The sequence below is a fragment of the Panthera pardus genome, unplaced genomic scaffold (assembly GCF_024362965.1).
Source record: "Panthera pardus isolate Hobbes unplaced genomic scaffold, ASM2436296v1 HiC_scaffold_13, whole genome shotgun sequence".
NCBI classification, from domain to species: domain Eukaryota; kingdom Metazoa; phylum Chordata; class Mammalia; order Carnivora; family Felidae; genus Panthera; species Panthera pardus.
The window spans coordinates 203,030,279-203,047,255 of NW_026526688.1; the positions used below are offsets into that span (position 1 = coordinate 203,030,279).

The 16,977-nt window shown below is 44.4% G+C and overlaps 1 protein-coding gene across 6 annotated transcripts in view; it reads right to left on the reverse strand.

Annotated features, from left to right (window-relative positions):
- The window catches only part of FAM193A (family with sequence similarity 193 member A), a 163,413-nt gene that overhangs the window by 157 nt on the left and 146,279 nt on the right, over nt 1–16,977 (reverse strand). For 5 of the 6 annotated variants that reach the window (XM_053901767.1, XM_053901765.1, XM_053901763.1 and 2 more), the window contains exons 20-21: nt 10,192–10,273; nt 451–1,216 (exon numbers count right to left, since the gene is read on the reverse strand). In XM_053901767.1, the coding sequence (XP_053757742.1) occupies nt 1,123–1,216; nt 10,192–10,273 (176 nt within the window). In that variant the 3' untranslated portion in view covers nt 451–1,122. Of the gene's footprint in view, nt 1–450; nt 1,217–10,191; nt 10,274–16,977 lie in introns of those variants that run through there. The other variant, XM_053901764.1, reaches the window with a different exon arrangement.

Below are 16,977 nucleotides of genomic sequence, written 5' to 3' on the forward strand. Positions count from 1 at the left end.
GCAGAGATCTCAGGAGAAAGGAACCAAGGCAGAATTCCCCTTTCCATCCGAAATCCTGCTCATGTTGTTCCTTATGCATACCCAATTTAACGCTTGTGACGTTTCAGTTTACTCCCTGAAAGCCGGATGGGCACGTGCCCGTTAGGCCGTGTGCGGTCCCAGCCCACCGGTCCCCCCCCCCCGCAACCCTGCTGTGCCTCCCCTGCCCCGCAGACTAGAATGCGGTGTCCCCTCTGCAGCCTGCACCCCACTGCTGCTTCTTGGTGCCCCCACTGCTCTCACACCAGACCCTCAGAGTCACCCGGCTGGGCTCTGTCCTGGGCACACGGAAGGGCCCAGATACACCACTGCAGGGAGGACGGGGGGTGGGGAGGTCCACCCGCTTGCCCCACACCCTGCCCCCACCCCCGCCGCCCTCTGGGCCCCAGCAGAAAGCAACCAGACGAGGTCTTCTGCTGTACTAATGTATTCCATCTTTCAAAAAGAAAGACATGATTTTAATATTACTTAACAATATGTTAAAAAAGTAGCCAGGCAGGCCTCCGTGTTAATACAGTCGTACACTCTCTAACAGACTTGATGGTGTGAGTACTGGGTGGGGTTTTGTTTTTGAACTTTCTCATTCTGCAAGGGATCTTACACAAGCTGGCTACAAGTCAGGGGGATCAGACACAAACAGCGCAACGTGTACACTCTTAAACAGTAGATTGTGGAGGAGAACGGAAGAGCGCCTGCCCGCCCAGCCCGCCTCGGGTGGGATGCAGGGCACACGAGAGCTGAGTGACGGCAGTGCCCCGGCGGGGACAGATGACAGGACAGGGCGAGATGCAGAGGCAACGAGCCACGTGGATGACGGAACGCGTCTCTGGTCACGGCCCAGGCTCTGAGGCCGCGTGGTGGGAAACTGGCGGGAGCCACTGTTCCAATCCGACAGCGCAGCGCTGTGGTCGAAGCCTCGCTCACAGACTACACGCACACGAGCTACCAACGCGGGCCGAGCAGCGAGTTCTCGGTCTGGGGGTGGTCTCGGGTGCGGTGGCCCACCCGGCACAGCCCCGGGCAAGCACGGCAGCTCCGAGGCCTGGCCCACCTCCTGCGCGTCCCTCTCCAGGCGGTCCTCATTCAGTGGGCGGCAAAAGTGGCCTTTTTCAAGCTAAAATTGGACCAGTTGATGGACAGTCTTTGTCGGGTCTGTCTAGCCGAATCCAAACAGAATCTGTGGGGACAAAGAGCCAAACGGTCACGGAAGGAAACGGCCCACGTTCTCGCTGTGGTTGGCAAAGCCTAGCGTCCTCCGGAGAGGGGGAGTGTGGGGAGAGGGGTCAGAGTAGGGAAGGGCCCTCGGGAGGGAGTCCCCCACTTCAGGACACTGGCCAGCGCCCTCAGTGTCCTCCGGTTTCCCCTGTCCTTCTTCTCCAACTTGTCCCCCAGGGAAGCTGCTGCCCAAGGAAAGTTTCTGATGAGCCTGAGTCAGTGAAGCCGGCTCTGCCAACGGCCACCACCCTGCCTCTGTCACCTGCTAAGTCACAGAGATCCCCCCGTCCTCACTTATCCACGAACACACGGGGAAGCGCGATGTGGGAGGAATGGGACTTTTCATGGCCAGACTCGGCCCCACTGCTGCCTGCACTGCCCACCCAGCACTCAGGGCCGCAGCGGGCGCAGAGGAGCGCCTGCGGCCTTAGGCGCCAGCCTCCGGCCCCGGGCTCCAGCTCTGGGTCACACGCTGCATGCCAAACAGGGCTTGGAAAAGACCACACTTTGCCACCTGCTTCCCAGGCGACAGTGGCCGATTCTGTATTAAATGAAGAACATTTTCTTTCAAAAGCCTTTACTTGGCATAATTTCTGAAGTTTTCACCTTTCCAGCTCTCATCTGGGTAGCAGAAATTTGAATTAAGCCTGAAAATGGTTACTGCTGTCTCACCACTGAAGTGGAAGTGTGTTGGTTTACACAGTGGTTAAACCGACCAACCTCAATTTCTTGTGCAGCTCGCCCGGCAGTCTGTGTCCAGGTAGAAGGGTCGTACCCCCCCACCCCGCCCTGAACCTCACTTCTCTTTCCCCGGCCAAGCTGGTCAAACCCCGAGTCCGGCAATGTTACCTTCTGCACCTTCCGGAAGCTCTCCCTTCTGCTTCTACTATCTCCCTTCTCCCGCAGCCGCTCCCAGCGGCTCCCCCTGGCACATGTGTGCCCCACACGTCTCCATGAGCAGCGACTTGGACGCTTACAAGGGTCACGCACGGCCCCGCTGCAAGCCACTCCACAAAGAGCTCCAACCCAACGGAAGCAAGGCCTCTGACGGGCTCTCAGGGCACAGGACACACAGCCCAAGCTGCTCCTTGGGGCCCCCAGGCCCAGAGTCCCCTGGCTCTGCCGAGCCCTCTCCACACACCCGGCTCCCCTGCACCTTATGCTCTGATACCACCTCCCCATCGGGCCTCCGTGCTGTCAGCAGTGGACTGTGTCACACGTACAGAACACGTGTGCACGGGTAACCATGACACGAAAGCCTGGGTGACCACACCCCCAGCCCAGGTGGAGAAGCCCAACACCACCAGCCCGACAGCACCTTGCTATCCTCTCCCAGGAGGCAGCCCTGCCACAGGTGATAATCAGCCCCAGGTCTCATGGTTCCGCAGCAGTATTTCGTGTGCTGATTCATGGACTTCCAGAAACAGAACCATACTGTCTATTATTTTTTTCTTACTGCTTTCTTTCAACATTATGTTGTGCAATTCCTCCACGAAGCCACACTTTGTTATTTTCAAGGCCGTAAGAGCAGACCACGGGGAACAGACAAGTGGACACCGTGCTCACATGGTTCGGCCTGGGCTGAGCACATGCGCACCCATGTGGGGCAGGCAGTGGGGCTCCGTGAAACGTACCACTTCCACTCTACCCGATTCCGCCAAACCCTTTCCCACAGTCGCTGGAGCCCCTCTGCGCTCCCGGAAGCGGTGGGCAGAGCCGCTGCTCCTCCGCGCCCAGCTCCCGCTCAGGCTAAAGACCTCGCCGGTTTACTGGTCACTTTTCTGTACCGCCGATCATTTTGTTTGCCCGTTTGTCAACATGTTTGTCTTTTTCTGTTTTATAATGTTTCTTTTTTATATTTTGATACTAATCCTTTGTGATGTGCTACAAATACTATTTCTTCACTTTCTTAAAAAAAACTGTTGATTTTAATGTTGTTTAATTTATCAATCTTTTGTCTTATGGTTCTTTTTTTTTTTTTTGAGTTTTTTTTTTTTTTAAGCATTTATTTTTGAGAGACAGACAGAGCATGAGCAGGGACGGGGCAGAGAGAGAGGGAGACACAGAATCTGAAGCAGGCTCCAGGCTCCAAGTTGTCCGCACAGAGCCTGACGCGGGGCTCGAACTCACAGACCGCGAGATCATGACCTGAGCCGAAGTCGGACGCTCAACTGACCGAGTGCCACCCAGGCGCCCCTATGGTTGTTGTTTCTAAGAAATCTTTCCCTACTCTGAGGTCAAAAAGATATTCACCTATATTCCAAATTAAAAGGCTTGCTTTTGACATTTAGAATCTCAACTCATCTAAAGCTGACCTTTGAGTATGGTGTGAGCTAAGTATTCAAATTTAAATGTCACAGCCCCATTTATGAACACACCTTCATTTGTTATAAACCAAAGCTCTGTGTTTGTATAGCCTATTTCTGGGCTCCACGACATTCTACACGAATATCATGATGTTTTAATAATCATGACTTTCTAAGTCTTTAAAATGGGCAAGAAAATGAGCATCATTATCAATCCTTTATAAGTTTTTTTGTTTTGTTTTTGTCTCTTATAAATGTAATACACATAAGGAAGAATAAATGAAACAGACGTGCACTCTAAAGAAAAATTATAAGGCAAACACTGTGAATCACGAGAATCAAGCCCTGGGACGCTGCCAGTACCCAGGCAACCCCACCCAGCACCTGCTTCAGCCACAGCTGAGCCCCGCCCTGCTCCAAGTAATCACTATTCTGGCTTTTTATGTCAATAATTTCCTTGCTTTTCTTTATAGTCTTAACATCTATGTGTAGTATTCCCGAACAATATACTCTCCCCTCAATTCAGACAGAACATCTCCAGGAAACCCCCAATGTTCCTGTGTCCCTTTGTTGTCTGTCATCTCCTTGGCTCCCTGGCCCTAGGCAAACGGCGATCTGTTGTCTGTCACTACAGATGAACCTTATTTTCTGGAATCTCATGTAGATGGAACTTCACAGGATGCACTCCTGTGCACTAAGTACACTGCTTCTCAGATTCATCTATGGTGTTTCATCAGGAGGATGCTTCTCATTGCTGAGTGGCGTCCACCAGATGGACAGAGCATGGTTTATTCTGTTCATCTGCTGTGGATATCTGGGTTGTTGCCCGTTTCTGGCTATTACAAATAAAACTTCTAGAAACATTCATGTGTACGTCTTTGTGTGGATACACTCTTGTTTCTCTTGGGCAGACCGCCAGGAGTGGAGCTGCTGGACTGACTGGTGGGTATATTAAAAAGATGTACTTCAGTTGTGTCTAAATTGAACTTTATATAAACAGGGTGTTATATACATTCTCGTGTTGTGCCTTTTGTTGACTATTCAGTTTGTAAGATCCACGTTGCAGACTGCTCTAGTTCACTCCTTTTCGCTGCTGTCTAGCATTTCATTGTGTGACTGCAAGCACAATATATCCATCCTAACATGTTTTAAAAACGCTAAATTTTGTAAAATTCTTCTTGGGTTTTAAAATCTACAGATAAATTTTGGGAAACACGACAGCTTTATGATACGGACTTTTCCTGTCAATGAATATAGGATCTGGGTCTTCAGTGTTCTTCAGTCACGTTTCAAAGTCTTCTATGCATAAGTCCTGTGCAACTTTTGTTAGGTTTATTCATGGACATTGCACAGATTCTGGTGCTATTATAGATGCTGTCTTTATTTAAATTACATTTTCAAATTATGGATGCTGTAGAGAAATGTAACTTCTGTACACTGATCCTTACTAAATTCTTCTGTAATCCCCTTTGTAGACCCTTAGATCATCTGTAAAATGGAATTTTATTTCCTCCTTTCCACTCCTTAAGCCTTTAATTTCTTTTCTTCTCTTATTCTGCTGTCTAGGAATTATAATTTAAGGTTGAACAGAAGTGGAAACAGAGCACCTCTGTTTTGCACGTGCTTCCATGTTTCCCATTTCAGAAAACGTTCCATGTGAATTTCTTTTCTCTCTCTTCTTTTGGTTAATCTTTTCAGGTTAAGGATATTTCCTTCTATTGCTAGTTTATCCTTCTTCTCCTCCTTCTCCTTCTTCTTCCTCTTCCTCCTCCTCCTCCTCCTCTTCTCCTCCTCCTCCTCCTCCTCCTCCTCCTCCTCCTCCTCCTCCTCTTTAATTAACAGAGTGCTAAGATTTTATCAAGTGTTTTTTCTGAACCTATGGAATGATCATATGGTTCTTCGTTAATATATCAGTTTAGCAAATCGCATTTGTGGATTTCCTAATATTAAATACTCCTTGAATTCATCCCTGGGGTACATCCGTTTGGTCGTATATTGCTTCCTAAAATACTGTTGGATTTGAACTTTTTCTTGATGTGAACTTTTTCTTGATGATTTTACATCTAGTATTCATGACTGAAAGAGATCTGTAATTTTTCATGTTTTCTGTATTGCTTTTTAGCAGATTTTGGTATAAAATTCTTCCTTCTCTCATAAAATGAGGTGGGGAGTCCTGTTCCATTCTCTGGTAGAATCAGTATAAGCTTGGATAATCTGTTTGAGGTTTTGGGAGAATTCTCTGCAAAACCGTCAGAATATAGTTTTCTCACTGGGAAGACTTATAACTGCTTTGATTTCTTTGATGGTTACTGGATCATTCAAGCTATTTATTGGGTTGATTTCGTACCTAAGTTTTAAAATTAATCATGTAGTTGTTCCCAGTGTCCTCTTGTATCTTAATTACCGCAGCACCTGTAGTTATTAATTATGCCACCCTTCCCATTTACATGTTCATGAAATTAAAGAAACCCTCTTTATTATGGAAGATTTAGACCCACACAAAATCGAATGCAGTGAAATGGACACAGCCATGGTCCAACTTTGATAATCACGGACATCCTGGTTCCTTTCCATCTAATTACTATATTCTTTTGTGTCTTTTTTTGTTTTTCCCATTTTTCTTGACCAGTCTCTCAAAGGTTCATTTATGTAGTTAATATTTGTAGAGTCAAATTTTGGCTTTGTTGATCTTCTCTGTATTTGTTTTTTATTTCACTATTTTTCTTTTATGTATTGTCTCCTTTTACTTTCTTTGGATTTGGTTGTTCTTTCCCTAATTTCTCAAATGAAATCCCTAACTCATTATTTTCAGTTTTAAAAACTCACTTGGCAGCATTCACTGAATGAGCTTCACTGAAAGAGCAAACTTTTTCCACATCCTACAGGTTTTCATATGCGTTTTCCCTATCTTTTAGCTCTGTGTATTTAAAATGTCTTACTGTGGTTTCTTATTTATTAACCCATGAGTTCTTTACATGTATATACTTTCAGATTTCCAAATATTAAGGGACTTAAAATTTTACTTGTTGCACATTTCCTACTTAAACATGTTACGGGCAGAGAACACAAATTATGCATGTTCATTCTCTGAAACTTCTGAGCCCTGCTTCCCATGGCCCCGCAAGTGTTCTGCTTCTGTGAACGTTCCCTGTGTGCGTAAGAACACAGACCCCGGTTCCTGGACACAGTTTCATCTGTACTCATTAGACTCAGCTTGCTGGCCAAGCTCTGCTGATCCCCCACATCCTTGTGGGTGCTTGCACTGCTCAAGCGAGCAGCCACAGAGAGAAAGAGTCTGAGATGTCCTACAAGAAGAGTGGATTTGACTCTCCGTGCAGCCCAAAACAATTTTCCTTTTTGTATTTTGAAACTATTTCATTAAGTACTTAGTTTAAAATTTCTATGTCTTCCTCACACGCTGAACCTTTTATTACTGTACAGCAACCTTCATCTGTCCCTTACATTAAAACATTCTGTCTGATAATAACATAACTATACAGGGGCGTCTGGGTGGTTCAGTCAGTCAGGCATCTGACTTCAGCTCAGGTCATGATCTCATAGCTCGTGGGTTTGAGCCCCACGTCAGGCCCTGTGCTGACAGCTGAGAGCCTGGAGCCTGCTTCAGATTCTGTGTCTCCCTCTCTCTCTCTGCCCAACCTCTGCTTGCTCTCTGTCTCTCGAAACTGAATAAACATTAAATTTAAAAATAAAATAAATAAATAAATAACATAACCGTACAGTAGCTTCCTTTTCCCTCTTTATTTCCACCTTTCTATTCATCGTTTTAGGTATGTTCAGTGTGTTCTTGCAAATGGTACGTGTATGTGTGTGTGTGTGCACGTGTGTAAGTATGTATATATGTATTTAAAATTATTAACACAATCTGACAAACTTTTTATCTATAATGGTTGCTGGTAAAACTGAACTTGTGTCTCTCGTGTTTTTAAAATTTGTTTACTGTACCTTCTTTACATTTGTTTTTTCTGAGTTTTGATTTTTTTTTCCCTTCTATAGATTAGCAATTTATACAGCCTATTTCTATTCTTTTAAGGACTGCTTGTGAAACTGTATCACCTTCACCTTAGAGTCTGAAGATTAAATCCTTAGCTGTTGGGGCACCTGGGGGGCTCAGTTGGTAAGCGTCGGACTTCGGCTCAGGTCACGATCTCGCGGACCCCGAGTTCGAGCCCCATGTGGGGCTCTGTGCCGACAGCTCGGAGCCTGGAGCCTGCTTCGGATTCTGTGTCTCCCTCTCTCTGACCCTCCCCCGTTCACGCTCTGTCTCTCTGTATCTCAAAAATAAAATAAACGTTAGAAAAAAATTGAAATACTTAACTGCTAAATACCCGAAGGATAAAAGAACCTGAGGATACTCAGCTCTACTTCACACTAACTCACAAGCTTCTGTTCAATACGGTGGTTCTTCCAGACATAATGTCCGCTGGCTATTAGTACTGTCTTGTTACAGAGAAAGCATTTTATTTACCGACATTTATCAGGCTGTTTCTCTCTCCTTTCTGCAAATCAGACTTTCTAAGATCAATCTTTTTTCTTGAAGTGTAATCTTAGATTTTTTTTTTAATGCTTTTATTTATTTTTGAAGCAGAGGGAGAGAGAGAGAGAGAGAGAGAGAGAGAGAGAGAGAGCGCGAGCGCATGAGCGGGGGAGGAGCAGAGAGAGAGGGAGGAACAGAATTCGAAGCAGGCTGCAGGCTCCAGGCTCTAAGCTGTCAGCACAGAGCTCGACGCGGGGCTCGAATCCACAAATTGTGAGATCATGACCTGAGCCGAAGCCGGATGCTCAACCGACTGAGCCAACCAGGTGCCCCGGATGTTTTTTTTATGCAGATGTTTTTGTAGCAAGTTCCTGTAGTTTTTCTTTTATGTTAAAGAATAGGTTTGTGGGAAACATAGTTATAGACTGACAATTTTCTCCCAGCACTGAAAATATCACTCCATGGTCTTTGGGTTTTACATTTGCTATGTTGAGGAATGGATTTTTATTTGTTTATCCTAATGGTATATGTTGTACTGTTGAATTTGTAGATTTGGATTTCTTATTAGCTCTTCAGAGTCCCCAGGCACCATTTCTCTTTACATACTGCTTTTCTATAGTCCCCATCTTCTCCAAATGGGGGGGGGGGGGTCCAGTTAAATGTATATGTTAGACTCAGTCTCTCTCCTCCATGTCTCTTAACCTCTTTTATATTTTCTATTTTCCTTGAATTGTGGTGCATTCGGGGGGGTATGTCTGAGATATTTCTTCAAATTCACGAATTCCCTCTTCAGCAGTGTCTAAGCTGTTTATTGTGTAAGATCTTGATTTTAATAATTATATTTTTCATTTCTAGATGTTTGTTTTCCCCAGGTCTTGGGTGTTTGATAATCTCTGTTTATAAGCACATGCATGATTTCAAAAATATATGAGGCCTAAAGACCTACCTTGGGAAAATTTCCCTCCAAAGTTCTGCTTTTATCCAAGAAAAGTCCCTATTTCATCCCTTGCTCCCCAGAATTTAGCTTCAGGGCAAACTCTCTTACTAATGCAAGTGATTTACCTATAGGTCATTTTGGACTTTGTACAAACACATCTGTACCACTTGAGAATGACAATCCCATTTCTTCCTTGATTCTTATCCTTTTTTTTCTTCTTACGTCTTCGCAAACAGAAGTTGTGATGATGGGCATCCTTCTCTTCTTTTTTCTTTTTTAATCTCAAGGGGCAGTTTTTAATGTTTCACTGTAAGTATGGCATTTGTTGTACTTTATGAATACCTTTTACTATGTTAAGGATGTGCCTGGGTAGTCCTACTTAAGAGTTTTTGTAATGAACACATGTCCAACTTTAGCAGATGCTTTATTCCGTCTGCTGAGATACATACACACAAATACATAAATTACATAATAAATATAATTTCCAGAAATATTTAGACTTCTTTTCTATCCTATCCTATCCTATCCTGAACAATTAGAATTCAGAGCAAACACACTGCTCCGTGTGTGTGTGTGTGTGTGTGTGTGTGTGTGTGTGTATGTGGTTACCTGAAACAAAAAAGTTAAAGTACTAACAAAGAAGGAACAAGGAGCTTTAAAATAAAATTTGCTTGCCAAAATTCACAAAGAAGATAAAATACTATCGAACACAGTACTAATAAAGTCTGATGCTCGTCAGGAAAACAGAAAATATCTAAAATGTTACTTTTCTCCTTAAAAGCACGCCATACAGAATGTTTCAGTGTCAGCACACATGAGGGTCACCAGGGATGCTTGTGATCATACAGACGTCAGGTCCCTCCCCAGCGCCTGACCCTGCAGGTGTGGGGAGAGGCCTGCGTGCCCCACTGGTGCAGCTGGTCTAGAGCACGTCGAGAACCACTGTCCTAAACCAGTCTTCACACAGAAGGGAGGGGAGAAGCGCCTGGGTGCAAGCGGGAGTGAGGAGGCCAGTGTGCGTGCTGGGGCTATGGAGGGACATGTGTGGCAGGCCGTCACAGGGCTGCAATGCTACTGAGGAGCCAGGCTCCTTGGCCAGATGACAGAACTTGTGCCCCACACAACTGGCAACGCCATGGGAGGGTCGTGTATGGCAGCCGTAAACCCACGTCACTTCAGACACAGGCCCCAACATTTACCTTTTGAAATACTCCACTTCCCTCTCTGTCTCGTCCATGTCCACGCTGTCTAGGTCGATATCTTTAGGCAGAAAGACATCATCTGTTAAACGAAAGAAACAAGGCAAGTCAGATTACAAGAGAAGAAACCACGTGGCTTTACTCTACTTAATTTTAACAGCTTCGCAAACTGAAAACGTTCTCCAAGATGAGATTGTACAAACAGCTAAACGAGGGCAGCTGTGTCCCACGTGCTTGTGGACATCCAGGTCCAACCTGGACATCGGGGAACTCACGTGGTTGCTGAGTTGCTGACACCCAATCCCCAAGGGACCGGTCTTTAATTGACACATCTCCATAATGGGAGAGCCCTTCGGAAGACTCTTGGAAACCCAAGTGCTTGTGAGCCCAGAGGCTGCCCTAAGTCCCTACTGGGGGCAGGAGTGCACTAGTGAATAGAGAAGCTGCCCAGAGGGCAGCATGAAGGGGAGGAAAACGCTGTCCCTCACAGTTAGAGGGCACAATTGTACCCCGGTCCCAGACATCAACCTCTACAGGAAGATGGCTCTCCCAGACACTTGGTTTACATATGCAACATCCCACAAACATCATCAAAAACTTTTCAGGCTGTTCCAATAAAAAAGCAAGGCTGCTTTTTCACTTTGCAGTTAAATCACCCAATTTGAAAACAGGATAGCAGGGAGGCTAATGATTTGGGATTATTCCATCTCCTGGAATCTCAGCCAGTTTGAGGGTTTCAACTTCTCGCTTCTGCTCTGCCCACCCCATCTGGTACCTGTGGGATGCCGGGCACTTCCTGGGCCCTGTCTGGGCCTCGCGCGGGACCATCAGTGCAGGCACAACAGCCAGCCCCATCAAAGAAGGGTGCAGAGTGTCTGCTTCCCTGCAGACTTTGGCATGGGGCAATTTTTTATAATCTTTAACAGACAGACACACCTTTCCCCCCACCACTGGGGCACTTCCACAGTAGCACAAGACATGGTTCCCCTGCGTAAGCAGCTAGCGCCACTGACGACCTCTGCCACCAGGCAGAGCGCCCTCACATCCGTGAGCTCACAGAAACGGCAGGGAAGAGCTTCCCTGCCGGGACCTGCGTGACCACAGCCCCTCCTGCACAGACAGCCCCCTGCCCCTGCCGGACCCAGGCCCTCCTACTCTCAGCCTTCCTCCTCCGCAACTCCCCCAATCCCTCCTTCCACCTGGATACCGACACCACCAAACCTCCACCCCTGCCCCAGACGGCTTTCCTGAGTTCCACGCTTATAAAGCTACCTCCCGCAAACACACGCCTTCGGGCGTCTGACCCCCAATACAGGCAACGGTGGGTCCCCGTACTCTGCTGCAAGCCTGCTCCTTTCCTGACAGTGAGCCTCCCATCCCCCCTTGCCCATACGTCACACTCTCTAGGTGCTGGGCGAGCGCTCTGTGAAAAGTCAGGGACTCCCCCATCTCCATCCACTGCCACTGCTTCAGTGCTGGCCTCCACTAGCCGGCACGGTCATCCTCACAACACGCCCAGTCACAGCTGCCTGGCTTCCACGGCCCAGTCCATCCCTCCCCCAGCCGCAAAGACTACTCTGACCAGGGCTCTGTCTGGACATCGAGAAGACCTCGCTCGTCTGGCTGCCGACTCAACTCGCTGACGCCCTGTTCAAGGCAGCACCGACGTATGAGGAAGAGCAAGATGGGGCAGGAGTGTTTTTTGTTTGTTAGTTTGTTTGTTTTGTTAAAGTAGGCTTCATGCCCAGTGCAGAGCCCAATAGGGGCTTGAACTCAGGACCCCGGAGGTCAAGACCTGAGCTGAGATCAAGAGTAGGAAGCTCAATCAACTGGGCCACCCAGGAGCCCCAGGGGTGTTTACAGATACAATGAAAGTGAAGTCTAAGGTAGGAACAATCTCTAATCAATAGTCATTCCATTAACAGTTCTAGAAGAGGAATGACCACAAAAGCAGACAGAGCAGGTACATCTGCTAGGAAAGCTGCCTTAATAAAGCAATTTCTTTTTTTCCTTTAAAAAAAAAATGTTTATTTCATTTGAGAAAAATGTTTATTTCATTTGAGTGCAGCGCTCTCGCAAGCAGGGGGAGGGGCAGAGAGAGAGGACAGGAGAGGAGAGGAGAGGAGAGAGAGAGAGAGAGAGAGAGAGACTCCCAAGCTCCAGTTAATAGTGCAGAGCCCGATGAGGGGCTTGATCTCCCAAACCATGAGATGGTGACCTGAGTCGAAATCAAGAGCTGAATGGTTAACCAACTGTGCCACCCAGGTATCCCAATAAAGCAAATTCCTTATATTCTTTTTTTCTGATTAGAACTAATAATCAGTATTGCACATCTTGGTATAAGGGAAAAAAGAGAACCATGACCAGCTTCAGTACCACAAAGGCATTTTTCACAACAAAGCTATATTAATCAGAGTGGAAAGTATGACCCAAGTATTTCATATCCAGCCAGGCTGTCTGCTCATCATTAAGAGTGCAGGAAATGTTCTGCTTTGCCAAAGCTCAGAGAATTCTGTGTCCCTGACCCTTACTTGGGGACACGCGCCCAAGGGCAAGCTCCACCCAACCAGAAGAGGGCTGGGAAAACCTCACAGCACAAGCACGGGACGTAATCAGCTGTGGACCTATGAGTACTGTGTGTCTGACACAGCGGAAATAATGCGGCTGAAACACGGGAAGAGAAGGGACCGCGAAATGGAAAGAATGGGATCGGCTCACAGACTGTTGCCCCAGCAATAAGTGGGTGTCAGAGCACTTCCCGTGGAGCCAGCAGTGGAAGGAAAGCAAGGACGGGGCACTAGACGTGCAAGTGTGGAGGAATGCACTCAGACAAGACTGCCAAGTGTCGTGAAAACCAATGATTTTTTACAAATAAAAGCTAAGGAAACACATCACATAGAAAAAGAAACAGTAAGTATAAAATACACAGAGTAATTATAAACTGTAATCAGAGCTGACACAAAGCACACAGTAATAACACATGGGAATGGGCTCAAACTCACCTGTAGATAAGAGTTTCCATTTGGCTCACAAAGCAAGACTCAGATTTGTGCTACCTAAAATCAGAGAATGAGCTAACACTAAGTGACTCAGAAAGGGGTTAGCACAGAGGGGCCCCGCCAGGCGAATGGAGACAAAAAAAGGGCAACGATCACCATCTTAAATAAAGTAGAAGCCAAGCCGAAAGCACAAAAACACAACAGAAGGATATTTTTCAGTACTAAAAACCACAATTCACTAAGAAGATATTACAGTTAGCTGTTACGGTCATATAATTATATATATATAGTTATATAACATATATAGTTACTTATAGTGCACCAAATAACATAAACACCACCTTTATAAGGCAAAACTGCAAGAAATACAACATACAAACTCATTAATAATAAATAAGAAAAGACAGGTCAAGAGCACAAAAAACAAGTATGGGATGCAGAAGACCTAACCCTTACTATAACTCATCGATACATGATGGGAGATACATATTCAATTTTCCCCATAACAGAAAAAATACACTTTTATCTGAAGTATATATATGGAACAGTCACAAAAAAATACCCGTAAATTCCACAAAACAAAAATATTACAAACAACAAACTCTGATCACAATGCAGAAAACCTAGAAATTATTAAACATACAAAAACAATTCTCCCACCCAGAAACCTAAAAGTCACCTATTATACTACTAGTGAATGAGGGATAAAAACAAAGAAATTACTGAATTTCTTAAAAACAAACAAAAAACCAAAATGGAAACATTATCAGACTATGAAATATATTTAAAGGAATGATCAGAGAAAAATCTGAAGCACTTAATACTTTGATCAAGAAAAATGGTGGAATGAAAACAAATGAACTCAATTCCCAAATCAAAAAGTTGGGAAATAATCAAGAAAATAAAGGAAAGCACAGGAAGAAAATAAAGATAAAAAGCAGAAATTCATGAGGTATTAGAACAACAGTAAACCTATTTAATAAATCAAGAGGCTGGTTAAAAACAAAAAAAAGATAACAAAATAGACAAACTATTTTTTTTTAAATAGGCTCCACACCCAACATGGGACTTGAACTCAACGACCCTGACTGAGATCAAGAGTCACATGCTCTACCAACTGAGCCAGCCAGGCGTCCCCAAAATAGACAAACTATTAGCTAATGAATGAAACAGAATGGGGAGAAAACATAAATAATGATGAGGAAAATAGCCACTGAAAATAAATTTTTAAAAATAAGGTACTTTGCACACATCTACGTAAATAAGTTGGAAAACCTAGCTGAAAAAATAATTTACTATGTGAATACAGTTTACTAAAATTAACCTCATTAGAAACAGCAATGCCAAATAAACTAATTTCCATTTCTATCTTTCTCAGAAAAGAGACAAAATTATCAAGGACCTAGCCCATAAAAAAGCACCAGGCCCAAAGGGCTGCATAGGAGTTTTTCTCTCAGAACTTGAAAACTTTGATAGTCTCAATGCAGAGTGAATTGTTCTAGAACACTGAAAATGAAAAACACACAAGAAACCCTAATTTTTTACATTTCTTTATGAAATATGATACTAGTAGCCAAAGCTAATACAGGAAGCAGGGGAAAAAAAAAGTTACAGACTTGTATCTCTTATCAATACTGGTATGAAAATGCTAACTAAAATCATAGCAAACAGAACCCAAAACTAAAGAATACAATACACTACAAGCAAATGGGCTTCATTCCAGGAATCCAAGCCTGCTTCAACATTAGGAAACCTAATAATATAATAGGTATAAGAAGAAAAATCATATTTATGTCCACAGATTCCAGAAAATCTTTCACCAAATTCAACACCCATTCCTGATTAAAAAAACCACTCCATAAAAGTAGGACTCATTGCATATTTTCTCAAAATGATAAGATATATAAACCTTACCCTAAAGCCAGAATCTGACTTAATGTGGAAACACCAGACATTTCTGTTAAGATTGAGAATGATACAATCAAACCCTGGGAGGGTAAGACTTGGGAAAGTTGGAATAAAGCTTTCTCTATTTGTATACATATGATAGAACAGTTGGAGAACCCTAGAGAATCAACAATAACACTCAAACAATAAAATGATTCAGTAAGACAGAAGACATAAAGTTAATATACAAAAATCAATAGCTTTTGTGTACACAAACAACCACTCAGAGCAGCACTATCCAACAGAAATATGATGTGAGCCACAAATATAATTTAAGATTTTCTGGTAGCCACAATAACAAAATTAAAAATAGGTAAAATTAATTTTAGTAACATACATTTCGTTCAATTAAAATATAGCCAAAAGACGATCATTTCCACCTGTAATCAGTACAGAAATTACATTGTCGTATTTCGTATTTATATTCATTCTTTTCATACAAGGCTTTCAAGATCCACTGTATGTTTGCACCACAACACCCTCCGCTCGGAACAGCCACATTCCCCGTGCTCAGTGGTGACGTGTGACTAGTGGCTAATGCACATAAAGCGCACAGCGAGAAGACATAACGGTGAGGAGTCCCACAATGACACTGCAAACGAGGAAGATCGAATACGTAGTGAGCAAGAAACTCAATAAGAAATGTGGACAATCTACGAGAGAAATTTCAGAACATTCCTAAAAGCCACAAAAGTGGACTTGAACGAGTGGAGAAACACTCCTACATCTGGAAAGGGCAATCAATTCAGAGAGGCATCAATTCTCCCCTAAACTAATGAATAAATTTAATGCAACTCCAATAAAGATACCAACGAAGCTTTTTTTATGGCCCCAGCACGCGGACACTGAAGTCCACATGGAAGCACAGAGAGGAATAAACAGCCAGGACGATGCTGGAAAACACCTGTGAGGAGAGGCCTCACTGAAACACACAGGGCTCCCCAAATAACTAACTCAGTGTGGCAACAGCACACGACAAAGCAAAGTGGAAAAGAACAGAAATTCCAGAGTAGAAATTTAGTGTGGAGCAAAGGAGATGTCCTGAATCACTGGGGCAGGATGAATTTTTTTTTTTTTTTAACTTAAAAAAAAAAAAAAAAAATTTAATGTTTATTTTTGAGAGACAGAGCGTGAGAGGGGGAGGGGCAGAGAGAGAGGGAGACACAGAATCCGAAGCAGCCTCCAGGCTCCGAGCTGTCAGCACAGAGCCCGACGTGGGGCTCGAACCCACAAACCGTGAGATCATGACCTGAGCCAAAGTCGGATGTTTAACCGCCTGAGCCACCAGGCACCCCGGGACGAATTTTTAATGCCTGATGCTGGGCCACCAGGCTAACCATTTAAAGAAAGAGCATATACTGGACCCAAGCCTCACAGGATACACAAGAACAAACTCCAATGTACCAGGCACTACATGAAAAAGGCGGAACCACACAAATGCTACAAGACACAGGCACACTCCTCTTCCACCTTTGTGGGACGCTTTCTGACTGTTATTTAAAATCCAGAGGCAACAGGAGATCAACGAACCGACTACATAAAAGTGACAGAGAACACTTCCGCAAGGCTGAAGACAACCTGTGAACTGGGAGCACGTTAAAAGGCTAGTATCTCTAATGTGAAAAACTCTTAAACATGGAAACATGTTTAAGACCATGTTTAAGAAGACCAAAAACCTAATTATAAAGTGAGAAAAAAATATAAGAATAGAAAATTCACAAAAAAGAGACAAACCGCTCTTAAAAACATGACCTCCCCGTAATCAGAGAAAAATGGAAATGAAACCACACTGAGGACCCTCTCGATGCTCCGTCTTCAGGAGTTAAGGCCTGTATAATTA